Source organism: Ananas comosus, linkage group 2, assembly GCF_001540865.1.
Source record: "Ananas comosus cultivar F153 linkage group 2, ASM154086v1, whole genome shotgun sequence".
NCBI classification, from domain to species: domain Eukaryota; kingdom Viridiplantae; phylum Streptophyta; class Magnoliopsida; order Poales; family Bromeliaceae; genus Ananas; species Ananas comosus.
In genome coordinates, this window is record NC_033622.1 from 13,036,090 (window position 1) to 13,062,814 (window position 26,725).

General features: G+C 35.7%; 2 protein-coding genes across 12 annotated transcripts; both read right to left on the reverse strand.

Moving 5' to 3' along the window:
* LOC109725994 (isoamylase 3, chloroplastic) lies at positions 249-16,390 on the reverse strand. 4 transcript variants are annotated; one of them, XR_002220397.1, is made up of 25 exons: positions 15,606-16,373; positions 14,713-14,767; positions 14,544-14,618; positions 13,566-13,723; positions 12,713-12,806; positions 11,747-11,983; positions 11,547-11,651; positions 10,255-10,359; positions 10,029-10,163; positions 9,834-9,920; positions 9,039-9,096; positions 8,552-8,615; positions 7,840-7,939; positions 7,136-7,236; positions 6,072-6,123; positions 5,850-5,912; positions 5,133-5,222; positions 4,959-5,031; positions 4,063-4,142; positions 3,515-3,619; positions 3,317-3,415; positions 3,148-3,221; positions 2,291-2,352; positions 1,949-2,060; positions 1,190-1,209 (listed from the first exon to the last, which is right to left on the reverse strand). XR_002220397.1 is itself a non-coding variant. In XM_020255420.1 (24 exons), the coding sequence occupies exons 1-24, from the start codon at positions 15,704-15,706 to the stop codon at positions 1,096-1,098; spliced, it is 2,325 nt and encodes a 774-aa protein (XP_020111009.1). In that variant the 5' UTR covers positions 15,707-16,175; the 3' UTR covers positions 249-1,095. The 4 variants fall into 4 exon arrangements, 3 of the variants coding, with proteins under 3 accessions (XP_020111009.1, XP_020111018.1, XP_020111027.1); XM_020255420.1 differs by lacking the exon at positions 3,148-3,221 and having other exon boundaries at positions 249-1,209; positions 15,606-16,175; XM_020255429.1 differs by lacking the exons at positions 1,190-1,209; positions 1,949-2,060; positions 2,291-2,352 and adding an exon at positions 2,999-3,041 and having other exon boundaries at positions 15,606-16,380.
* LOC109725950 lies at positions 16,805-26,621 on the reverse strand. 8 transcript variants are annotated; one of them, XM_020255368.1, is made up of 20 exons: positions 26,252-26,613; positions 25,645-26,137; positions 24,279-24,360; positions 23,584-23,758; positions 23,084-23,477; positions 22,309-22,427; positions 22,138-22,210; positions 21,837-22,051; positions 21,689-21,733; positions 21,515-21,608; positions 21,222-21,413; positions 20,641-20,744; positions 20,427-20,517; positions 20,174-20,305; positions 19,183-19,261; positions 19,020-19,066; positions 18,292-18,462; positions 17,530-17,589; positions 17,277-17,446; positions 16,805-17,198 (listed from the first exon to the last, which is right to left on the reverse strand). In XM_020255368.1, exons 1-19 carry the CDS (start codon positions 26,335-26,337, stop codon positions 17,315-17,317), a joined length of 2,784 nt encoding a protein of 927 aa, XP_020110957.1. In that variant the 5' UTR covers positions 26,338-26,613; the 3' UTR covers positions 16,805-17,198; positions 17,277-17,314. The 8 variants fall into 8 exon arrangements, 7 of the variants coding, with proteins under 7 accessions (XP_020110957.1, XP_020110968.1, XP_020110964.1 ...); XM_020255379.1 differs by lacking the exon at positions 19,020-19,066 and having other exon boundaries at positions 16,805-17,182; positions 19,136-19,261; positions 26,252-26,612; XM_020255375.1 differs by lacking the exon at positions 19,020-19,066 and having other exon boundaries at positions 16,805-17,192; positions 19,136-19,261; positions 26,252-26,612.

A 26,725-nucleotide genomic window follows, 5' to 3' on the forward strand; every position in this document is an offset into this window, starting at 1 on the left:
AGGTACAATCCCAAGTTGCAATATCAGGATAGCACAAGGGCTTACCAGTCATTTTACCAATTCTGTTTTTTTTTTTCCCTTTTTTTTTTTCTTCTTTTTCCTTGCTTTACGAAATGGCAATAGAGGCCTTGTCCTCTATATTCTTTAACGTCAGCCTCTTCACTTCAAATAGAGGGCGACATTTTGGCACCTTTCAAATACTTTTAGCCTCAATAATTTGGCCCATAATTGAAATTGAACTTTAGTAATCCTTCACAACGGCTCGTACCACGATCATAATTTAATAGGCTGGTTGGGCAATTATTTGGCCAATTGTTTGTACCGTGAACTATCAAGAAAGAAAAATACGAACCACTGACTCTTACCTAAACAATAGGTAAGAAAATGCGAAGCAACAATGGTGAATTTTCCTTAAAACATGGACTCACGCAACATCCTTAACAAACCAGACAACAGCTTAACATCCCTTGCAGCTCCGCTATGTGATGCAACTCAAATCATAATCATAATGCTCAGGATAATAACTGAAATCATGCTACAACAATTACAAGAAGCATGAAACTACAACATTATGCTAACACAGATTTAAGAAACATGAAACTAATAATTAAGCCGTAACTACTCAAAGTTACCTTCTCATGTTTTCAGGCTCTCTATGGTTGCCGGGCTTTCGAGATTGAAACATAATTTACCTCCATTCTTTTTTTTTTTAGAGAGATAGGTAGCACGCTACCCGCTTCGTTTTGTTTTATTTTATTTAGAAATAAACTTATCTGGAAATGTGAATCAACTAAGATTCGAACTTAGGTCTCGGGTACCAATCACCAAGCCCTTTGCCACGTGCTCTAGGGACGGTCAGTAATTTACCTCCATTCTTGTTTTGTAAGTGAGAAATATCCTGTCTCTATATGTAGCATTGTCTAAGAACGGATCTCCATTTCAGACTTTTCAGTTTTAGAATGGCAAAATTTTACTTCTCGTAAACATAAACCAAGTCCGAGATCACTTGATACTCTTACTATGATCTGATGTAACAACCAACCTTTCTAAAGCCATGTAAAATGCCAGCCATAAGCAGCAGTGAAATATGCGGTATTACGGCTTGGCCTCAAGGAGAATGGAAGAGTTTGGAGCAATCTTATACCTTGGTCCACTGAATGGTACGCCTTCTGGAACAATATCATTAGGTGATTGCAGATTTGTGTCAACCTGCAATAGAGCAGTAATAATGTGGAGTTAAGTGCAAAAAGTGGAAAGTTTTACATCAAGAATTGGACAAATAAAATGGCCATGGATAGAATATTACAGTAGCCTTTCTGACTCAAAAATAATAAAGTGCTTTATCTTGATGCCATTATGATTCAACCTTCAAAATATTCTAATTTCACCCACTGACTTTAGGTGAAGCTCGCATTAATCTTGCGCTGAAAGCAGACTTTTTGGCAAAAATTTGTCTTTAATAGTAGTTAACTAGTTATGGCTGGTCCATAAGGGACACAGCTTGTAAGAGACAAAAACCAAATATTACAAGGAATACTCCAAACAAGCGCATCATCATAATTTTTTTTTTTCCAAAAAAAGCAATGAAAAGAACCACTTTTTAAAGAAGTATCTGCTGTGTTCGATTTTAATGTTGCCAAGTCTCAAAACTTTGTAAAGCATTAGAACAGAAACTTAAACAGAAAAGCTCATTTTGAATTTCTAATTATATCTTCTGTTTGAACCTCGAAAGAAACAAACAATTGTTTAGTGAATATGATGGGTGAAGGAAGCTGCAAGGTATGGAAATCCACCGAATGTACAGTGCCAAACAAAATTTCTGCTGAATTTTTAGACAAGAGATACACCAAAATATACAGTGCAAGCATCAGATAGAAATGTCGCTAGGTTTAGATCTAGCAGTATAGACTTGGTTAATAGATATATGAAGAGAATGTGGAGAACATACCACTCGGTGCCACCGTCTCATGTGGGGTGGTGAGGGTATTATAGCTTCAACAACATAGTGATGTGCGTTGAAAGCCAAGTAGATGTCTCCTCCAAATTTACGCTCATGTAGCCTGCGATCAACATTACCATAGAAGACTGAAACTAGAAGATATTGCAATTGATAGCTTTAGGTCTTAACATCAATGCAAGTTAAAAACTCAGATGAATTTTGTCATATATAAGAAATCAATTGTATAACAAATTTCTGCACAAGAATTAGATCATGGATTTATTTATAACTTACGACAAGATGTTAATTGCATAAGTCTTTTTTGCATGGAGGAGGATAAGATGGCCTTACGTGAAAGCTAAGAATTTGCTATCATGGTTCTCCCAGCTGTCCTCATGCCACGTGACATCATGCTGCATAAGTCAGTTGATCAGATTACAAAATGACAAAGTTGATCAGCAATTGAAGAACTTCCAGCAGATGCCAATGATAACTCGCACAAATCTAGTAGTAAGGCCTGACTTTGTTAAAATTGATTTTAATTTTTCCTCAAATCAAATTCATGCAATTGAATACACCAGCAGATGTCAAACTGTTTGCAATCTACACATAAGATTTTGTTTGAAAGAACAGATTATGGTTTTTTTCTCCCTCTTTTTTGCTTCTTTGTTTTTCTTTAAAAGAACAAATAGGTGCTAACAAGTGAAACCATCAATAGCAAGAATAAGAAAAGAATACAAAGTGCACATCAGCTGATGCTTTCAATCGCATAGAATTTTGTCTTTTCTTCAGAAAAATGTAACCACAACAACATGTGGCTGTATATTTAAAAAATAATTTGATCAATTCTGAGGAAGGTGCCAAGTAAAAGGTTAATTAAAGTAGGATGGCTGTGATAGCATGATGTTCTTTATTCTAGACATATTGTACCCTACCCCTTCAAGATTTCTGCATTGGATCACCCAAACTATTTTCAGAGATGCATCAGTGAGACGTCCATTTCATTAAATTACAAGCTGCCATATAATATTAAAACGAATAGCACCCTTTTCTAACTGTAGCTTTAGATAATTTTCACCCCTTGTGCAGGAAAGCACGTTCACTGGGAAGTAAAGGGAGATGAATCAAAGTTTTAAGTCCTCTGTACAATTAGCTGAATATGCAGTAAGCAAAAGTGAAGTTCAGAAAATGATATATAGGCATCACACCTTCCAACGAAGAAAATGCTGCAATTGAAAAACATCCATAGCATGGTATTGATCATTTGGTTGAACATTTGCAGCTATAATGATTCTCCAAGTTAAAAAAAGAAATTGCTTAAATGTCTAGATCATTCTATTTATATGAAACAATCCAATTACAAAGCCTAAATCTTACTTTGGTAAGAAACTTGTCCTGATGCAGTACAGGATGTTTGTGACGAAACTTTATCATCTCAGAGAAGAATCTAAAATGACCATTTTTCCTTGCTTCCAACTGATTTAATGAAAACAGAAGGAAAACATGAGAGATAACAATCAGTATTTACATTTCACAAAAATAAACAGAAAGGACCCGAAAAAAAAGTCTCGCTACCTGTCCCCATTGAAAATGATTTATGGCAGTGTCATGCCCATAACTATTATTGTTTCCATAGCGTGTATGACCATATTCATCTCCCATTAGCATCATTGGTGTCCCCTGCTTATATAATAGGCTTTATATGTAAAGAAATATCGAATGACATATGTCGACTGCACAAGAGAGGCAAAGCAGTGCTGAGAGGTTCGTTCTGCGCTTTTTATACTAGCAAAGAATATAAATGATCATCTCCCATTAGCATCATTGGTGTCCCCTGCTTATATAATAGGTTTTATATGTGAACAAATATGAAATGACATATGTCGATTGCACAAGAGAGGCAAAGCAGTGCTGAGAAGTTCCTTCTGCACTTATTATACTAGCAACGAATATAAATGATCACCTTGCTGACAAACTTTCAGCATTAAGTGCCGCAAAAGATTTCAGTAGATGAACAGAACCAACATTAGTATTATTCTGAGTTGCTTTAACAGCCTATCCATTTAGTGTTGGAAGTAAACTATAATAAGATAGTGACTGGATAATAATCATCTGAGTGTTACCTGAGAGATCATCAATGCCATGTGGAAGTTCTTCATTTGCCTCGAACGCAGACTGACAATATTAATATCATCAGTTTCTCCTATCAAAAGGAATAAGGAAAAAAAAATGCTTAATCTGATAAAAGATGGCCAACCATAGGCGGAGAATATGCTAATAGATATATCCAGTGACACGACAGAAGTAAAATTTAACCTATTCATTTTAATTGCTAAAAGAAAGTATCAAGAATTACTGAACAAATTGAGTCACAGACATAAAATGTCGACCAAATAGATGGTTACAATATATATGTATATTTACGATTTTGTTTTAAATTGCAAACTGAACCTATTATTAAGATTTCATAAATAAACCTTTGAGACATTTCAGGTTTTCTAGCTCCACAATGGATACAACGATAATTTGAAATTAAAGAATGTATGGATAAATGGTATACTGAAGGATTATCATAAAACATATCTAGGGAACCTTTCCTTCGTCTGTCTCTCAAACAAATATATTCGTCGAGATCATGCACCTTTTTCCCTATTTTTTTCCCCCTCAAAATACTATAAAAATTCTCTTGTGATCGTCCATCCTTTTCCTTTAAATTCCATTCTGGCAAAAAGAGCTATAAAACAAGATGAAACCAACAAAGAACTAAAAATTTTCCATTAGTGAAGGAAAAAGATAGTATTTCATTTCTTCCCCAAATGTTAATTGGTATATTTATTGAGTGCAGGTCCGAGTTGAAATTTCAGTAAGTCGATCGAGCTACATAACCTGTTATAATGTCTATGGTGACTGGAATTTGAGAACAACTTGCAATCCTTCTAGATAATCGGAGAAATTCAAACTTCTCAGCTGTAAGCAAAATATTTAGCAAGCAAAACAATAACATGTAGTTGATAAGTACCTTCAAATCCACAGTTCCAACTAAAATTATCATTGCTTCCATCACGACCATGTTCTCCATTAGCATCATTGTGCTATAAGATTTGGTTTTTCAAATTAAAAAAGATAAAAAACAAATTAGTAAAACATCTCTATGTATGACTATTCATGCATTTTAAAGGATTGCTCAAAGTACCTTGTTATTATATGAAACCAGATCATACAAAGTAAATCCGTCGTGTGCAATGACAAAATTGACACTATGGTAAGGCTTGCGCTTGTTTACCTGTTAAATATAGGAGCATGATGCTGAAATATGACATTCAGATTTATTCACCATGGTTGCATAACTAGGAAGTCCAATAATACAGATGAATAGATAAACAACTATAGATGATATGAAGTAAAGATCATACTCTTTAAGAGATTTGACAGAATAAATGAATAAAGTGTTTGTGGGACTATTTGATCCTGATAAACAATTTCGAATAGGTATGGTTCTTTGCTTAGAAAAGTCGGACTACACAATGGGGATATGTTAAGAAAAGAGGTGTCATTATATCAAGATATATTTACAACACTATATAAAATTTTGTCTAACTTTCTAGAGTAGATTTTAAAATCCTTTTAAATATCCTAGGATTCAATTATTAGCGACCAAAAGCCTTTCTGCTCTGCATAATTGAATCCACTCTTTGCCGGTAACTCCAACAAAAGATAATTTAGCAAGCAATCTGGGGAAATGCCATACCACTAAAATTTGTGGCTTTGTAGCTACATAGACCAGACAGATAAAGTCCTTCCACACATATAGGATTATATGAGGCAAGTAATCAGAAAGACCTTGCCAACCTGTCAGTGGAACATTACGGATATACTGCAAGTGCAAAAATTCTTGTAATTAATCACCTACCTGGTAGAGATCAGAAGATCCAGATAAACGGGTTGCAAAGGCCCCTTTCATACCAGGATCACCCTGAAAAGACAAAAATGCAAGTCCAAAAATTCAATCATATCTAATCACTAATGCAGCCCCTTACTCCAAATTAGAGTTCTTGCATAAGCATGGCATGATATCATATTGCCCGTTATGATGAAAATATTTAGCAATACTGTTCTCAAGATTATCTATCACCTTTATGAATTTCCGAATATCATCTCGGTACTTTCCATTCCATTCCGCCCATCTGTAAGATTAATATATGGAAACAGATTCTAACTATTAGACATATTAAAAATAGAGGTTCGGGTTTTCAGCAGAATAAAAAACAATTATATTAATATCTCAGTATCTCAGAATCTCAATCAATATTCACACTACAATGTATTGGGTATATCATAAAACATCAAACCCGAACTATGAACACTTACTTTAAGAAGATAACAACTAGTCTAGAAGTCTTCTAATGTTGACAATCTAGGATTTGATGCTGTGATTGGCAGAAAAATCTTCTAATTTTATGACGTGCAATAAAGGAAGAATTAATATAATTTCCATCTATTCTATCCTTCCCCACCTTCATCTTGGTGCTCTCCACCTTCCAACACGTTAAACACCTGTCCTCAGCAAGCATCCCTTGAAACATTTATCATGCTATTCTCAATAATAACCTGCTATCCATCTCTTCTGTTCGTGGTGTTGTTAAAGAGCAATATCTAATACCTCTCTTCAAGATATCAACCAGAAAATAATTTGCTGAGCTTGTCCTCACGAGCTCCCACGTCAAGTTACATTCTTACAACTACTATGCCAGGATATTTGTTGGTCGTACAAACATTTATTGGCAAAAACAAGATCTTCACAGGAAGAGGAATAAATCTGCATGCCTAACTGATAAAAGTGGCCAAAATAATAACTCAACCAACAAATTGATATATATTCTTGAATTTTGTCCATAGTTTTTAAGTCGGATTCATTTAGTCCGCTAACTTTTAAATGGAATACAATAAAGTTCATCCAGAAAACAGAATCTGAATGTAGTGGACTCAGATAAAGAATCTCTACTAGTGTTATATATCGACCCATTGAAGTAGTTCCTGATATTTTCCTTGCTTTTCACCGATATGACAAAAACTCCAGGACAACAAAAGAAGCATACACTGATACTAGTTGTTATTAAGACAGTAATACATTGAATAGAAACTCAGAGAGAAAAAGGAGCAATAGAAAACATAACGAAAGGGATACTAACAACTCACCTATCCCAATTTGGAAACCTACCAACTAGATAAAGTCCTGCGCAGTCCCAAGGTTCAGCAATTATCTTGCATCTTGACAATATAGCATCTTTAGCAATCGCCTGCAAGTGAAATACCAATAACCACAAAACTATTCCTCACTTTGCACTCTATTACAGCAATTTGTTTATGCGATTCCCCATCAGATAATTCAAGTTCCAATAGCTAAAGAAAAGTAGAAATGCTACTGCTCATCACTAGCAGTTGATATTCTTAAGTAGTGTGGAAAAGTATTAGGTCAAAAATCCAATGGAAAACGAAAAAAATCACAAAAATAAGTATTAAGTTGTTGGAGCATCAAAAGCGACTATCCAACAATTTGGATGATACAGTATTCACATATTAACAATTAAGATCTTTCTCACTTCGTGATACTTTCATTTAATTCCAACCTTTTACAAATACTACAACGTAAATCCATGTTTACATTTTGTTCACTGCTCATCCTAGCTATAAAAGGCCAACCCTTTGTTAAGTATAGACCAACATTGCACAAATGAAAGACTTCAAAACTGATCCTAATTGTTTCCCATCAGCATGGATCCTATCACAACAAACTCTCCATAAAAGAGTTTACCTAAGAGCAAGACTCACATCCATCTCCTAGAACAATTAAAAGTCATTAGAAAAATATAAACAATAATACATTGCCTAGTAAAAAGTACCTTCACAACTGGAGGTGCATTGAGGGGACTCCCATCAGATCCTCGACAAAGAACACTAGCTAGGTCGAAACGGAATCCATCTATGTGGTACTCCTTAACCCTTGATACAGACGAAAGTACAAATACTACTCATTATCAATTAAAAAATAAGCAGTTTTATTCTATGTTAAAAATTCAAAACATGTTGCCTGTGAATAGAAGATTTAGAAATCTGTTATTTGATATTAAAGCCTGAAGATTCCAAATTCATTTAGTGGTAGAAGGTTTGGTAGGCAGAATACTAGAGTATAGGTTGCAGCTGAGGCTCATTGCAAGAGGGAGAAACAACTAAAAGATTTCACTACGACACGAAAGGAGTGTAGCAAAAGTAAACACTCTTATATTCTGCCCTCACTTTGGTATATAAGGCATAAATGATCCAAAATGAAAAAAGAAAAAGAGTTGAGAGGTGTGGAGGAGATAACCACAGCTACCAATATATCATGTAATTCCAACGTAAGTTAAGCTACATAAAAAATAGTTGCACAATGCTCACTTTGAGAGGGGGAAAACGAAGGAAGAAATCAATCGTCAAACTTTCCAAGGTAAATATATAAAGGTGAGAAAAGCCTAAAATAGAATTTGTAGGTATTATAGGGATATAATATATGTTAGGACTTTCAACTCAGCCATAATATGTAACTTAAGATCATAATTAAAAAGTAAGCAATACCAATGTCTCAAGCTGTCGAGTATAAGTTCCATAACAACAGGGTGGTTGCAGTTTAATGTGTTTCCTGGATAACAACAGAAAAAGAGCTTAAAATTTTGAATAAAATATGCCAGGTAAATAGTGTAAGCGCAAAGAGTTGTTCATACTGGACTCAAAACATGTGCAGATACAGTTATATTGTTCTTCTGTAATTTCTATTAATAAATGTTCTGATTTAATAATTCAAAGACAAGTATGAAACTGATATAGGAGTCATGCAGAAGAAATATTTTTCTCCAGATGGGCAAATGTTTAAAGATCATTCTGCAACTATCATAAACTACCCTGTCTCTCTCTTTGAAAAATATTTATTAACACAGGACGGAAAATTCAAGAGTTCTATTATGGACAATTCTTGCTGTTATCACACTATAAAGAATAAAAACATGGAAGAATCAGCACAAAAATTTTGATAGACAGTAATATGCAGCTGAGGAAAAGAAGTTACCACAGCCTGAGAAATTGAGTAATTGAGCATTGTTGTTGAGGTCCACCATGTAATAAACCTACAAGCATATCAAGCAATCAAAAAGGAAGATAAATAAATGCTAATTCTAAGATGAATAGAATCGACGCAGATCAAAGTTACTTTTGTTGCCTGAAACAAGTATATGATAGCTAGTTTTGTTTTCCATCGAAAATCATGCAAATTTATTAGCTTGTCTACTGTATTCTTAAATGTTCTGAACTCCTTTCTTTTTGAATGAATGTTCTGAACTCCTTTGATCCTTTCATATGTTCAGCAAACTCAAGTCATAGCACACTGTGGTCTCTAGATACGATAACTCTCCTCCACCTTTGTGATAAACACTCAAACTTATCATTAGGTCTTAGGATTTACACCAGTGAACTTATGTTGTGTGACAAACTCGAGTAAGCACAATCAAAAAGAAATCAGAAGAGTTAAGTTTGAGTGCTTATCCTTATCTAGCTTTCCTTTTACTCAGTGTAAATGTTGACTGACAAGCTTATATAACTCCTGACTAGCTAACATAAATTGGCTAATTGAATGTAAGTAGCACCAATTTTAAAAATTTACTCCATGTAACCACAGAATACATTAAATAGCTTAGTAAAGCAGAAAATAAAATTGCAAGAACATATATTCTTGTCAAGAAGAAGTCAACAGAAGGCTTAATGATTCTTTTTTTTAATACAGAATATTAGATGAGCAAGTCAGTTCTATCGTTGATCAGAAAATGCACACAAGAAAAACCACAAACCGAGTAAAGCAGAACCTCACCTTGTTGTCAATGCCCCGAAAAGAGGTAGTGTAAGGGTCTTTATCATCAGCTTCGTTTGTATGGTTGTAAACCACATCCAAGATAACCTGAAATTGCAGCCACTGCTTGTCTTAAGATTTGATTTAAAGTTAAACAAAATACTTAGATGGATTAAATCGTGACAATTTTAAGCAGCCGACTGTATCTTTGCTCACCTCTATTCCAGCATTATGCAAAGCTTTAACCATCTGTTTGAACTCTTGAGAAGCAGCCAACGGACCACCGCCAGCACTGGCGTACCGACTCATGGGCGCAAAAAAATTCAGAGTAGAATAACCCCATGTGTTAACCTAACAAGTACGATAAATATTAAGAAATTACAAATCAAAGGAATGACAATTATCATAAAAGAGGAATAAATAAGAATAAGTTAAAGCATACCATGTGATCTCTGGGGTTTGGATACCTCTGAAATTCCAGCTCATCAAATTCAAAAACTGGCAACAGTTCCACAGCGTTGATTCCCAGTTCCAACAAGTGAGGAATCTAAAGAAGAATGAAAATTTTTAAGGAAAACCCTTCGAGGACACCGACCGTCCCTAGCGCAAGTGGCAAAGGGCTTGGGGGTTGGTATCCAAGATCCCAAGTTCGAATCCTAGTTGATTCACATTTCTAGCTAAGTTTATTTAGAAATGAAATAAACGAAACGGGTAGCATGCTACCTATCTCTCCAAAAAAAAAAAAAAAAAAAAACCTTCGAGGACGAACCACACATCAACTATAAAATTGTCGACCTTCAAATAATGGAGTCACTTCTTGTCAATCATTCACATGATAAAAAGCTTAAAATATGGTTGAAAAACTTGTATGTTGACAAATATATAGCTCAGGATAGCACATGATAATGAGATAGATATATTGCCTCTCTTCTTCTTTTTTCTTTCACTCTCGATAGGCAAAGATAGATGAAATGTCATGCAAATGATACATACATTAAACAGACAATAGCTGCAAAACATGGATAATGGCTTGTAGCCTTCTACAAATAATCTGCAATACTGAATGCATGAAGAAATCAAAATGTTTTAAAAAATAAGTACCAAAAAAATCATACTCTCTAAACCAGGAAATAAAATCTCATACCTACTGTGTGCAACCATGCCTAGCATTCTATTATTCAATTGCTTTGTTTAACTTAATAAATTCTCATGTATATTGATGTTAACTAAATGATGCTATTCTGTGCAAATTGTTATGTAAACTAAAGCAGGATAATAATGGCTAGATTTATCTCTCATAATAATCTCATGCTCACCTCATCTAATTAGAGTATTGACTAGTGTAACTTATACTACTTAAAATGAAGCATAATTAATTAATTATGTATATCATCACAGCGTAATGTTGAAAGGAACAGACTAAAGAAATGGATCTAAAAGAATCAGAACCAAATATCATGTAAAGGATGCAAATCATAGAGATAACAACATATCATTACATTCCAACTGCCTGATCACTATTGCTATTGTGGGTACCCAATGCATACGGTAAAGAGCCGCATGCAGAAATATCAACACAGTGTAGCACTTGAAAGAATGAGGTACTAAGAATAAATCAATTAATGCACCTATATTAGAAGAAGCCATGAACAGTATTTAGCTCACTGTTATCTTGCATACAATTAGTGGCAAACACTTAACGCCACAACTTACGCCAAACCAGAGAGAACCGACCTTATCGATCACACCGAGATAGCTCCCACGAATGTCTACATCTAGTCCACTCGATTCATCAGCCGTGAACGCACGAACATTCATTTCATATATGACAAGGTCAGCCTGAACAATGAAGTAGTGAATATCAAAGTGACAAAATGAGGAATTCATATTAGGGTCCATTTATTCTCTGAAAATGCAAATACATAGTGATTTACCTCAGGTATGTTCGGAAGCTTGTAATCAGGGCCCCAGTCAAAAGAAGAACAAACAAAGTCAAAGGTTCCCAGAAATTTAGATGACTTATCATTGGTATCACCAAAAAATTTTCGACCAGAAACTAATTTTGCATAGGGGTCAAGAAGGATGATGCTACTATCAAATCTATGCCCTTGCTCCCATCTCCGAGGACCATCAATGCGATACCCATAAAGAACACCAGAACTAGGCAAGCCCTAAGTTTTCAGAGTAAGAGAAAGTTAACAATAAGCTATTTGGACAGTAACAGCGCTGAGGAATGAGGTGAACCAACAACCATAAACATGCACTATATATTGTCCATTTGCAGGAAATACTCTTCCAAAATTTGTCATACAGCTAAGCTTGACAGGGAAAACAATTCGAGAAACCTTCCTACTTTCTAAAGTAAAGTCCACATCATCGGTTAGTCAATGCTACACAAATTATTTCTCAATTGTAATTAGTTGTTGGTGCTCAAACTGTAATATGGGATTATTAGACAAATTGCATGACTGATTTGTCTTTGTCAGATTTGGACCATGTTTCAAATCATTTTAATTCTGGTTTGTCCATTTGAAGCAATGACTTGCTGCTTCAACAAAGAAGAGCACATAACTTTTGCATAGATTGAATCACAATGACCCTTTGCTGATCACAAACCAGTTTACACCATGAGTATAGGAGGAAGAAGCAGGATGTGCAACTTACCAATTGCGAGAAGTCCCATAAAAAAATATCATGTCAAATTTACTCAAACAATAGAATCTATGTAAGGCCAAGAAAATTGGTAGATTTTATCTCATAAGTTGTCTAGCCACATATGGACGCTTCAATATCTACCTGAGGGCAGCAGAAATTCTAAATTTACACAAAAGCACACAATTAAAATGCAGTTGACCAAAAAAAAATCAAGGCATCAACCTTATGTTGAGTTTTCAAACTACCTCCACACAGATATGCCATATGTCGCCAGTTTTATTCCTTTGTGGATCCAGCTCGACCTCAATAATGCCAGAATCTGGTTCCTCATTATCCTCCCTAAAGAAGAATATGACAATTAAAGACATCTTGTAACGCCATATGATAGAGTCGGTTCATATTCTTTTAATCAAGATAGGAAGAAAATCTTCATCTTTCTGAATTTAAGACAAGGAGGGAAAGTACTGGTCTAAAACTCACATTTTTTCTCAAACTCCATCAGTAAGAGTAAACATACCGAAGTATATGAAAATTTATGTTAAGTACACTATTGAATTACTACTAAGACTCCATACGCCAAAATTTGTCCATTGCAAAACTATTATATTTAGTAGATTCAAACAGATATAAATGAGCATCTATTTACAAATCTATCTATATACATCCATGTACACAAACAGTAACTTCGACATAAAATAACGTCAACAATTTTGATACACCAGAATGGACAAACACTCCTAGCCAATAACTATACAGTATAGGTCAGAGATGTCAAGCTATCTCAATTAGTTTCAACAAGGAAAAATGATGAAAAGGTAAAGGAGTAGATGCCAGTGTTCGTAAAGAAAGGAAAACAGCAGGTAAATTACAAATTAATAACATGAACTCCAAACAAAAGGCATGTGCAAGCTAATGAAAAAAAGTTATAAATGTTGCTAAGGAATAGATGTCTACAAAAATATTTGCAAATTTACATAAGCTGATCTTTTAATATTGTTATGAGGAATCAGCATTCCAACTTGCACAACAGGAGATAGTCATCACTACTCTTAGTTACATAGAAAATCATGACAAATTTTTGGGATCAAGGAGGATTACCTATCTGATAATAACAAGCAAAGTGTAACCGAGAAAGCATGCTGCGAGAAGATTGCTAAATTAACTCCGCCTTCAACTTCTGATGCTCCAAGCGGGTAAGCCTTACCAGTAGAATATTTCAGTGAAAGGCTCATATCCAGCATTTGAGGAGCTTTTTCCTGAAGTGAAAATATTAATGACGAAATAGTAATATATCTCAAGCATATAGTACTGCTTTCAGTACATATTATATTATATTTTACACTAATATATATATATATATATGAGAGAAGAAGAGAGAGAGAAGAGAGAGAGAGAGAGACGAGAGAGAGAGAGTCAGGGCTATGGTGCTTGTAAAACCACAAAGATTATTGGTGCTTGTAAATTTTTTACCATTTAGATCTATACCTTTGATCATTTTCACAACCTAGATTATACTATCAACCAAACCACCTGACTCAACCCTAAGGGGGACCACATCATCCTAACCGCACATCTCTTAATACAATGGTGAAAAATTACAAGTACCAAATAACTTAGTACTTTTAAAAGCATAGGAGCTCAATTATATATATATATATATATATATATATATATATATATAATTGAGCTCCTATGCTTTTAAAAGTACCAAGTCATAGGTACTGGTAAGTTTTCGGCCCTTGGATTAAGGAATGTGCGATTAAGATGATGTGGGCCCCTTAGGGTTGAGTGGGTGGTTGGTTGAATAGTATAATCTAACGGGTAAAAATGATCAAAGGCGTAGATCTAACAGTAAAAAATTTACAAGCACCAAGTGCTTTGTACTTTTACAAGTACCGTAGCCAGACTCTCTCTCTCTCTCTCTCTCTCTCTCTCTCTCTCTCTCTCTCTCTATATATATATATATATATATAAATCTAATTTACATTGCATTTAATTTTATAAATGATAACAACAGTGAAATAGGAAGATTTTAGTGACAGTATATGCCTCCATACTAAACAACATAATGTTTACCTCCACTACGCCTTCTCCAACATGCCGACAACATACTTTTGCAGTATCGCATGCGGCGAAGTCGCTGCTTCTGACCTATGCCACCAATCACAGTTCTCTTGAATTCAAAGTAAACAACAACCAATGTATTACTATGGCACAGAAAGAAAAAAAAGGAAAGGACACATGCCTTTCCAAATATACTTTGCCAGCGAGACGCACTTATAGCTTTAGTTGATCTCACTCTACATAGAACATTGAAATTTTATTAGTACCAAGATATATCAAACTAAATAAAGCACGCTGGTGGAGGCGAGAAATATACACTAAAAACTCACGAAAAAGAAAAAGAATTCTGGAAAGCTCGCGCACAAAGTATGGGAAAATATGAACAACTTCAAGTAAACTAATATGGATAACAATCAATGTGAACTGTTGCAAATGAAAATCCATAAACTTTTTACATAGGCATATGGTGGTACCATGAAAGAAAAAGGTTATTAAATATTACAAATTTTAACATGTAGAGCTTAAAGGTGTTGTACATACATACATTCAATGGTTAGTAAAAAGCAAAAAGGGGATGAAATTAAAAATAAAAAAAAAAAAAAAAAAAAAAAAAAACCAATCGACACATGGAAAACAACGGCAAATTCAGGTAAATGCAGTCCAAATGCAAAAACTCCAGATATTACCGAATTAAAAGCAACTGCTCTCCTTGCATTGCGCTCAAACAATCACAACTCCAGAGCATTAAAAAAGAAGAAGAAGAAGAAGCATATGTAAAGACGTGTGATACCAATTACTCTGCTGTTCTTCTTCTTCCCTGTTTTTTTTTTTTTCCTCCCAACGTCCATCCTCAGAAGCGTTGAGAGCGACATTAAACCCAACCAAAACCCTTCTCTACCAACCTAATGGCGAGAAATTCTCTGCCGCATTCGGACCAAAAACCCAAGTAAAAAGATACCAAAAATTAAATTTACAAACTAACCCGAAAAATCAAAACACAAGTACCATAACCAAATGATCCATCAAACGCGAGAGGAAAAGGAGGAGGAAAGAAGAGCGGAGAGCGGAGCTCACCCCGCTCGGGAACGGAGGCCATGGCTCGCACTGCTCGGAAGGAAGAAGGAGGAGGAGCCCCGTGTTCCCTGGACTCTGCTCGTAGCGAGCAGAGGTTCCATCACTAAGAAGAAGAAGAAGAAGAAGAAAGACCAAGCGAATCAGAGTGGGGGCTTTCGCTCCTCTTCTTCTCTGGGCCCGCGCAGGGAGCGAGAGCGGTGATCCGACCTCGATCAGCGGGGAGCGGACCCACGAGTTCGCTCCGGACACGCGTTCGATCGTGCGATCCCAGAGAAATTCTCTAGCGTTATCTTTTTTTTATACATTTATTTATTTTATTATTACGATTAATTAATTGATAACTGCTGTACTACTGCTCTTTCCATTGTTATCACGACAACTCTCGTGATTGCTTCTTGCACCAGAACCTCCGCTTCCGTCCAGTCCGCGTGGCCTCTTTCTGGAGGAAGATGACAGAAAACCTTCTATTGACGAAACCGGTTAGGCCGCTTTTCAGGTGCTTACACTGCCAAATAATCCCATGCGAATTGTATAATTGTATTAACGTCGCTGTGCAGCCAAAAAACTTTTAAAAAAAAAAAACAATAATAACGTGCGGAGAATCCCTCAACTACTGGCCATTTTCAAGTGGCCCCATTTTTTTTTGTTACCGCGTTGGTAATTTTATTTTTTTTAAGATTAAGTAACTTAATTAATCAAAGCAATTTGTTGGTAGATTCATTAAACATAATAACTTAAATCACTTTCCGGCAATAACTGGAACCATCAACCATTTATAGCTACTGTAGCTATTAAATTTAACAAACTTTTAAATTAGGCTAATTATAACAACTCAAATTAACAAAAAGTTTATAGTTAAACGGTAAAAACAAAAGTAAAGTTGAGGGGCCCGTCTTCAAACACACTATAGTTGAGGGATATACGTACATGTTTTTCCGGGAGGAACGGAGTAAGCGTACCGTATAATCATCATATTTAGCCCCTTCCACAGTAATAATGCAATATTTCTCTAGTTGCGGGTACACGTATACTGCTTACGACTCAACAGCAACTCTACGGCAAATGGAAATTTAAGTAACAGAAATAATAAAACATAGATAAATTACGACAGGAAGTCAATAAGTTTAGAAGAATGTTATGAAAGCCTCTCAACATCTAGCGTGCTACACAGGAATACAAGAAGGCAGTTAACTCTAAAATTTCAGAAACTAATATCTTAATTTATGGTTCAACTATAACATCTAGTGATTGTGTTGAATTTTATAAAAAAAAAAAATGTTATCTGGTTTCTATGATTTTACATCAGTTTTACAGGTACAAAGTTACATATTGACCTCATAATAAAGTAAGAAGCTTGGGCTGGTGAGAAATGAGAGATATTTTGTGCTACAAGTTACCATGAATGCACTTTAAAAGAATCTCTGTACAGTCCTCTTATGCTTACAGGATGAAAGACAACATACAATAACGGATTATAGTCTTATAGAGGGCTAGAAATTCACACAATGCCAGGTTTCTCGGCGAATATCATGCATGTTTGCCGCAGCTAGCAACAGGATGGGTTTTGCCATCAACATCTGTTAAGAACTGCAACTATTGATTGGAAGCAGGTCATCAAAGTAGTAGAATAAATGTGATAGTATTAGAACTGATTAGAATTGCTCCGCTTACATTGTTGATAGGAGTGTATTCAAACTCAGTAGGTACCGTTATTTTGAGCTGCTAGTCAAACTGACTGCCTCTGCTGCTTCATCAGGATTTGACTCTGTTGTCTCCATTTCCTTTACTTTTTCAAGCTGCCTTAGGAGATTTAACCTCTCCGGGGCGTATGTGGATGGAATCTGCAAAAACCAGTAGATCACAAAAATGAGCTAGTGTTTGTAAATAGCATAAAAGTAAAGGAGAAGGTTGGGACACTACATACCAGGGTAGGAACATATCTTTGAATAAAAGCAAGAATGGCCGCATGCCCCACAGCAGTAACCTGGACATTAGAGGCGTCAAGTAATTTAATAGCCATCGTTTAGCATTGTACACCTATTTGATAGTTACGTAGTGAGAAGTGAAAATGAAAGTTTAGTAGCTTTGTCACCTGAATACATACATAGAGGAGCTGTTTCTAAAAAGAATAACTCACCTGTGTATTAATGGTGATGAAATAGTAAATGGAGGAATTGGTAATGTATGTTGCATTATGTTGGAGAAATTCGTAACGTAAGTTGAATGAAAGAATTTACGAACTACTAAATTCCTGGAAATTCTCCAATAGTTCATGGATTTCATCTATAGCTCAGACACTAATGAAGGTAACGCAGAATGAACCTCAAAATTGACAAAATATTTGATATTAACAAAAGAAAACTCATCCAGATGGAATTATCCTTAACTGATGATAATTTAGATCATGATACTTACTTCCTTACAGAACAAACAATCTCAAGACTTCCAAATCAAAATGATAAAAACACTCGATATTTGTGAATATATTAGTAAGCAACACAACCTATGACCACTGAGGTACTACACAGCAGTCATTCTCTAGCTGTATCAAATTACCAGAAGGATTTCCTATAAAAGCCACTATCTTCAGTATCGAGTTGGAACCTATGTAATGAATCTGCTTAGTATGCAACAAATACAAGCAGAGCAGAAGAACACAAACAGTTTAAAAGCATAAAGGACTCACAGGTAGAAGCATGAGTATCCCAATTGGCACGACAGATGCCAAATCAGTAACAGTTCTCTGAAGAGCCTTCTTTTCCTTATCTGTAAGCTCATCTCCAGTAAGTGATCTTTTCAGTAGAACCGAGGCAGCTGCCACATCTATGGCTAACAATTGAGTTCCCTGCCATACATCCTGTGTATAGAAATCAAAATAATCAGCTCTGCAAACATGTTTCTTTACCTGAGAAATTTTTTTTTTCAAACTAGTTATGAACTGATGAGAATTTGGAAAACTGGATATGCTGGAAAGAAATAATATAATTCAAATTAAAAATATAAAGGCTTCTTGAAATTAGCTTAAATCCAGGTATAGAAATCTCTAATAATGTTTACAGATTCATAACAAAGTACCGAACATATCCATTTGTCAGAGTATTTTGAAAAACAGCTGTTATTTTAGTTCTATAGGTATAGTATTAATAATATCATGAATGCAAAAGCCAATATCCTGCATGTCACAAAATATATCCGTTTGTCAGATGATTTTGAAAAGCAGCTTTATTTTCGTTCCATTGATTAGTATTATTAATAATAGTATGAACGACAAACCAATATCTTGCATGTTTCGCAAATGTACACATAAAAATACAGAACAGACAGTCCCAAAGCCATTGATCTGTATAACTTTCTACTTTTGATCTAAATAACCTTTCTTTTATCAAATCAACAAAAGAATAAAATGAGTCATACCGTCGTGGTCTCCTTAAGTTTCTCCATTGACTTGGCAATCATATTATCTTTCTTAGAAGTGGGCAATAACATAAGAGGNTTTTATCAAATCAACAAAAGAATAAAATGAGTCATACCGTCGTGGTCTCCTTAAGTTTCTCCATTGACTTGGCAATCATATTATCTTTCTTAGAAGTGGGCAATAACATAAGAGGCTTTGCAGCAGGGGCATGCTTATCTCTGTCATCTACAGGATCAGTCTCCTGAGAAATAGTCTCAAAGTTAACAGCGGAAAAAGGAAAAAAAAAAAGATGAGATAAGCTAGGTTATATCATTGCCAAATTCCAATTGTATGTGAACAAGGAATTGACAGGCATAAGCACCTAATTAAATTTTTTTAAAAAAGGATAATGGTCAGGAAACTCCAGTAGCTAGGATGCTTTTTATGAGAGAAGAAATATGGCAAGGAAAAGAAAAAAAAAAATTCATATTTGGACATCTGTGGTACTTCAAATGCTATTGTATTAAGAATTACCACTGTATCGAGAGGTTCAAATTGTACTTAAAGCTGTAATGGATAGTCTTACAATCACCTGTTTAGATTATCCTGGGAAGTTTTTTTTAAAAAAAAAAACTACCATATTGGATAAACACAGTATAAACACAAAAACCAGTCCTTTTTTTTGGGATTATATGAATTAAAAAAAATGATTAGCACTTATCTCGATTCTTTTCTTTCATGGTTCAGTTAAGAAAGAGAGAGCGATTTCATTGACAAGACGGAAAGTTTACAAAACCTCAATATACCATATACAATAGTAATAATTTTAACAAAACATAAGAGAATGGACCATATATAATACGGGAATTAGCCAACTATGAATATCACAGCCTTAAAGCACACGCACAGTATTACATTATAGATAGTTAGAAACAACATGTTAGAAACCCAAATATTATGTTGAAACTAATCAAATCTAACCTAATCACATGACAACAACACATGATGCCTGGCATCTATAAGCAGTATACATATATTACTTGGTCTTTACTCTTCAGACTACTTGGACTTTACTCTTTATACAGCGGAAAATCTGTGTGATTTGACAATTACCCATTAGAGTGACAAGAAAACTCATTTACCATGGCTAAACAACCATATTAAATAGAGATACCTCCTCATTTTCAGCATCATCTGTACTTCTTTGGACTCTCTTTTCAAGCTCAATCAGTTCATTTCTCAATGCCTCAAAGCGGCGAATATCATTTGATTCTGAATCTTGATTATTCATTTTGGCAATGGCAGCCTGCAGAGGGTTTTTTTTATTCCTGTTCTGGTCAGCACATATTATTTTGGGGAAAGAATACGAGAGCACTTCACTGCTACAACATCTAAACATCAAAAACACTAAGTAAGAGTTGCCATACATCTTGATCTGCAGTTTGTTTTCCGGGCTCACTCTTTTTAGTGGAACTCCAAACCAAGGAAGTCCAAAAACCACGAGGTTCATTTTCCACCCTAGCAACTCACGATGAGATCAATTTTCTTAAGGTAAGGACAAGTAAACCAGATTACCTTATTGACAAGTATTATAAAACAAATAATGTTTGCGTAAACACAAACCTAAATTAGAAGACTCACCTCTCCATTGGATTGGTAGATGTTGCAGCCTCATTGGAAGTTTTCCCATTCTTAATTCGTCCCTGCTCACTACCAGATGAGAGCGGGCTGTCATCAGTGTCAACCTAGTCAACACAAAAAATTGTCAAAAAAGAAATAGAAAAAGAATGTCACAAATATAAGCACTTTCCTAATTTCAAGCCAAGCAAGAATAAGAAAAGCAAGAACAAAGGATATCAGCAATGGGATAATTACTACTAGAATATTAAATGGCATATAATTAAATATTCCTTTCTTGGATAATGGTGTATGAGTTTTGTTGTGGACAAACACTGCAAAGGTGATGTAAAGTGCGAGTTTTCCGATATACAGTCGAACAACAAATTGTGATTGCATCCTAAGAAAGTAAATGAAGAAATAGCTATAGCTTCTTTCTTGCAGCCACTTCCACTAAAATCTTCATATTTTAAAGATACAGTTGAATGAGGTTTTACAAAATTTTTGTGAGATGCTAGGTAAAAAGTTGTTCTCCCAACTCGGATAAATATCCCAGGATAAAATCTGCTTGAATATGATAAATTACAGAAACTGCTAAAATTTACCTGCTCAAGTGATGCTGCCTTTGCTCTAAAAGATGCCTCAAGAAACTCAGCTTCCTTCTTAAGCTTTCTGATCTTCTCAAGATCAGAGCAGGCCGCTTTTAAATGTTCTTTTCCGGAGTTTGAACTGGAAAGATGTAATTCTTGCAATAAATTCTCCAATCTAACCAAAGCTTCCTCGACACTTTCAAGCGCCTGCAACCAGGAAATGAATATGCATCAACCAACGAGTAACAACTTGACAGAATAAATCTTCAGACCCAAAAACTAGTCTCAGAATAATATATGTTAAATACCTTATCAAAAGAATCTAGGTCCAAATCAACTGGTAGGCTTGCCCTAGGTTGTTCAATTGAATCAAAATACTCCTTAGTATCTTTTCTCCTATTCCTGTACCTCAGATAACATTTTAGAGCATATTTTTTAACATAAAATGGTAATACAAAATGTTATTGTCTTAAAGTACTTACTTTGCTATACCAAGCTCCGTCATACAATCATTCAACATGCTGTGTCTATAACACGAAAACAAGAATGCAACTATTATATAAATGGTTCATGTGCTAAAATATAAAAGGTTAAAGATAGTCCAACCATAAAGACCAGAGATTTCCATACCCTTTAGATAGATATCTTGCTGCCTTTATATGTGATGGATTCTCAAGCCATGTGCTGTACTTAATAAAACTAGTCATCCAGTAAGAGCATACACTTAAAACTCTGGAAATTACTTCCTCTGTAGATGTTCCTTCTCCTTTAACATTACCATCAGATGATGCGATGGATGAAGTACTTTGATAGAAGGGAAGCCATTCCAGTTCCTCACAGACTACCTGCAGCACCAAAAAGAGTAAAACAATATAATGAGTCCAATTATAGGATCTTACAGTATTATTGACAAAGTCCATTGTATACTGACCTCCACATACAGCTGATAGGAACTAATGGATGATAATTGTGGATAATACAACACACTCCCCCCTATGAGATAACTGAAATAGTGACAGTTTCAATAAACAAAATGATGAAAAAAAAAAATATTAACCAATTAAATGGTTAAGCGGGAAAAGTTCTTGTACGATAATACGACCTTATAATGTCTTGTATCGGGTCATCTATAGCAGTGAGACCATTGGAAGACAGATAAGATTGCGTACTTCTGCCCAACGCAATAAAAAATCCAAATATTGCTAAATCCTTTTCCAATACCTGCAATAAAGCTCAAATGTGGTCTAACCCAAGAGTAAGAATCATCTGGAATCAGCATATCGGAAAAGAGATACTAAAGAATGCTTGTGAGGCCAAGAAAAGCATTTAACAGTAACTAATGAAGTACATGGGATATGTTGTAGTCGTAAGATTTGTACAACAAACAAAACTGCACATAGAATACGAAAAACTAGAATCAAGCAACCAAAACAACACTTTCACCTCGTATGCTGTCAGTGTATGATATTGAAGTTACAAAGAACCTATAGGATACCGACAAGCACTTAGCAAGTTCTAGCCACAGTGGGAACTTAGCAAAGTAGTCATCTTGTTTCATAAGTTTCCTGTATGAGCAAGCATGAAAGACAAAGAAAAAGAAACTGCCTCCAACCTTACCATGATTTTTCATAATTATCTAACAAATACAAATAATTTTACATGTAGCCAATAACTTAAAATTAATTGAGAAATATCATGGGCAGACACAATTGGATTTTTAGTTCCAAACAAATAATATGGCCACATAAAATTCAAATGATAAGATTTAGAACTAGTTACAAAAGCTCTCCAATAGATTATCTATTTTCAACAATTAGTTAAGAAAAGAAGAAAGAGCCTTACAACATTTTATATATGAAGGTACTTGAAATTCTCACCTCAATACTTTCACATGTTGTCAGTCTTGACCATATCTTTTCCCGGTCTATAGCCCGTTGCAACTGTTTTTGAACAAGATCAACCCAAAATGATATCTCCTCGACTCCATGATCATGAAGAAATTTGCCTATAGCAGCTCTAGGGCCAAAATGGAAAAGAAACTCTCTCTGAAGGCCTATAGCTTTCATGGACTTGTATGCTTCACTTATTGGGACAAAATCAAGGAGCATATCCATGAATCTACCAGTAACGTCTGGGACCATGGAAAAGAACTGTGGACAAGAAACTTTTGCTGATCCAAGCTTTGTAACGGCAGCAAGGCAGCTCAGAGCAAGCATAAGTAGTGAGAGATCACTTGCAGTAGATGAACTTGTCGACTCCCCCTTACAGCATCTGACAGAAAGAGAGTAGTAATTTGTAAAACATCCACACTAAGTAACTTGATTATCATGAATCTTGTTCAATTTTAAGCATATAACAGGGAAGAACACGGCCTTACATTGATGTTGCAGCACTAAAGCAGGGATCCTTTTCAAAAAGATTTACAAATGTCGTCACGACCATTGGGTGTTGATGGGACCAAAACCATTCATATGCTGCCGGTTGCTTCCTAGACAGCTGTTCCTGGGTTATACTCTCTAATGGACCGCATAGCCGCACTAAACTGCATTTAAGAAACTGATTGCACAATTAACATGGCAAGTAAACTGAGGAAGTTTTTCTTTTTCTTTTTTCAGGAAAAAAGTGTACCAAATGAAAGAGAGAAAATACACCAAGAAACAATCGTCAAAGATTTGAATATTGAATACTCTATTGAGCATAAAGAGAATATATCCATAAAACCCCATGTTCCAATAACACGTATACACTTCTAAAGAAGTTATGGCAATAAAACCAGTATCATTTATCAATTATTATTAAAAAATTATGTGCATAAAGTTAAAATAACAAAAAAAAAAAAAAATTATCCAGAGCTCTGTGATGAAATAACATTAACCCAAAGAGAATAATTGACTTAACAGCAGCATCACTCGCAAACAGATTAAAAATAGTTAGTCATCACAACTATCATAATAGCTTCAAGATATATTTGCTAATAATTAGATAAGCAGCTCTTGTAATAAAAGTATTCAACAAAAGGGAAAAAAGGGATGTAAGAAGACAGTACATAGGAAGCAAACAAACTCTTTTGCACAAAAATATTGATATCCCTGTCTCTACCATCTCCTCTCGATGAAACCTCAATGACAGCTTTTAATAAACAATCCACAGCAGCCTGGAAAAATAGATTGTTAAAGTCCTGAGAAGATGGAATAGCAAAATATGGTAATAGTATGCCATTGTGCAATAACAGAACATTAGTCTACAATGATGGACCTGCTACTACTGGATTGGTCACAAAAAAATTATGAACTGGAACAACAATATTGGCTTTTAGTCCAAGAATGTTTCAAAAAAAAAGGTAAAAAAAGAGGGGCTTTAAGTACAGTGCCTATGGAAACCCTTTTTTCTGGTCAATTACTTGAATCATCATACATCAGATTTGTCATGTTTTGTAAATTTTTTATGCTTTCCCAATGGAAAAAATGAGGGTAAGACATTCTCATGCCAAGGGAGAGTAAAGCATTTTTCAAGTATGGCACTGGTTAGAGTGTACCGGTGAGGTGGAGAAGCATAATCCATGGGAACTCTCCGCTGAAGGTGTTGCGCCATTGTGTTTGTTCGGAGGATAGTAAGAGAGCAGTCTACCAATGGAGGTATCAGATTTCCACTCTACCCTATGAAATTGCTATCCCAGAAATTGGATTCCCAATGGGGAATTTCTACTTGCCAGTTCGAGGTGGCAATCCCATTACACCTTACACGGTCAGATATTTGGGTATCAACAACAACTATTCCCACTCTATCCCAAACAACCTAAAACTAAAAACACCATGATGTTTATACCTTTCTGGTGAATAACGACATGAAGCATGCAAAATGGGTACAGTTCAGTTATTGAATAGGCGAGTAATCATTTGATCTTAAACCTACTAAACTTAATTTGCTGATCAATAATCAGAAATGAGGTAAAGATTGAAATAAAAATAAACAGCATACAATAACCACTTAGGACTATACCATGAACAGAGTATAAAAATTGGAAGTAACAACCCGAGCTGTCCTTTTGAAGACATAAGTTAGTTGAAATATCAAATGCAGACCAAAAAAACACATGCTTTCAGGAGGTGCATTCCTTTCAAGACACAGGTTTTATAGGTGCACGCAGAACAACAAATGAAATAACAGCAGTAAGCAAATCGTAATGCTAATCTATCACCAACTAATGAAATAACAGCAGTAAGCAAATCGTAATGCTAATCTATCATCATCAGCCGCATCTCAGATTGTAGTTGTATAAAATTTTCAAGCGAATTAACGAAACATGTTAGCAGGTAGAGTTGAATGTACCAACGGCTCCTAAGCAGGACACCAAACGAAATGGCAAAATATATCAGATATTATGCATGCAAAAACTATGGCACCAGATAAACATATAAAGGGATGTTCATTTACTAACCTGATAAGACAGTGTCTTAACCCATGCATTTTTGTCCACACCGAGCCATGTCTTCCGAAACCAAGTGTCTTTTAATGACGAGCTATGTTCTAGAATGGCTAGCTCAATAGCCCTTGCCGCATCATGTATGGACTGGATGAGTCCGCTGCTTAGATCTTCATTTTGTAAAGCTCGATCCAACTTAACCCTCATTTGCTCCAACTCACTACTCGAACTTGTTTGCGGGACTCCATTGACTGTCACGCCGTCATCAGGAGAAGCAAATGGAGTTGCACGCCTGACCTTTCTCGCCCTCTGAAGAGGCCGCCAATGTCTCTTATACTCTAGCCACCTTGTACTAAGAACGTCTGTATCACGCACACGCAGCGAGCACGTTATACAGCAGGTCTTCTTCCGAATGCGAGGACTATAATTTTGGTCATTAGGATCAGTAACGCCTTTGCGGATAGGTATTATCTCAAAAGCTTTATGCGAAGCATAAATCTTCGAAGTGCTGCAGATTGAGGAAACAGAACTCTCACAAAGAAAAACCAAAATTACACCCAAAAAAAAACCAAAATCTATGTTGATTACAACAAAAGAGTAATAAAATAAAAAAGATAAAAACCTGGTGATGGGCCCAGCCACCCACCCCGGCGGCGTCCGAGCCTCGCCGCCGCCACGAGTGAGCCGATGGTGCGGCGCCGTCGCCATCGTCGCCCCCTCAGCTGCAGCGACAAGCAAGTGTTGGGAAATCAAGCGGTCTCATAGCTCGTAATTGCTCGATTTCAATCGGATAGGACGTGAAGAATCCGAAGTGGAGTCGGGAACAAGGCAAGGGAGGAGGGTTCGAGAGACGAGAGGGATAGGGTTTATAACTTTATATTCGGCGCGACTCTGTGGTGGCGAATCGAGGATCGTGGACGGGGTCTGGCCCCGATTTGGAACGAGAGGCGCCTCACTAGTCCGCACGTACCAACCGGCGCTGGATGTTTACGAATACTGTGGCTGAAAAAATACACCGAAAAAACTCGTGTTAGGGATTGCACGTTAAAAGCTAGCACGACTAGAAGATCTGTTCCACTGTTGCACTTACCGGTTC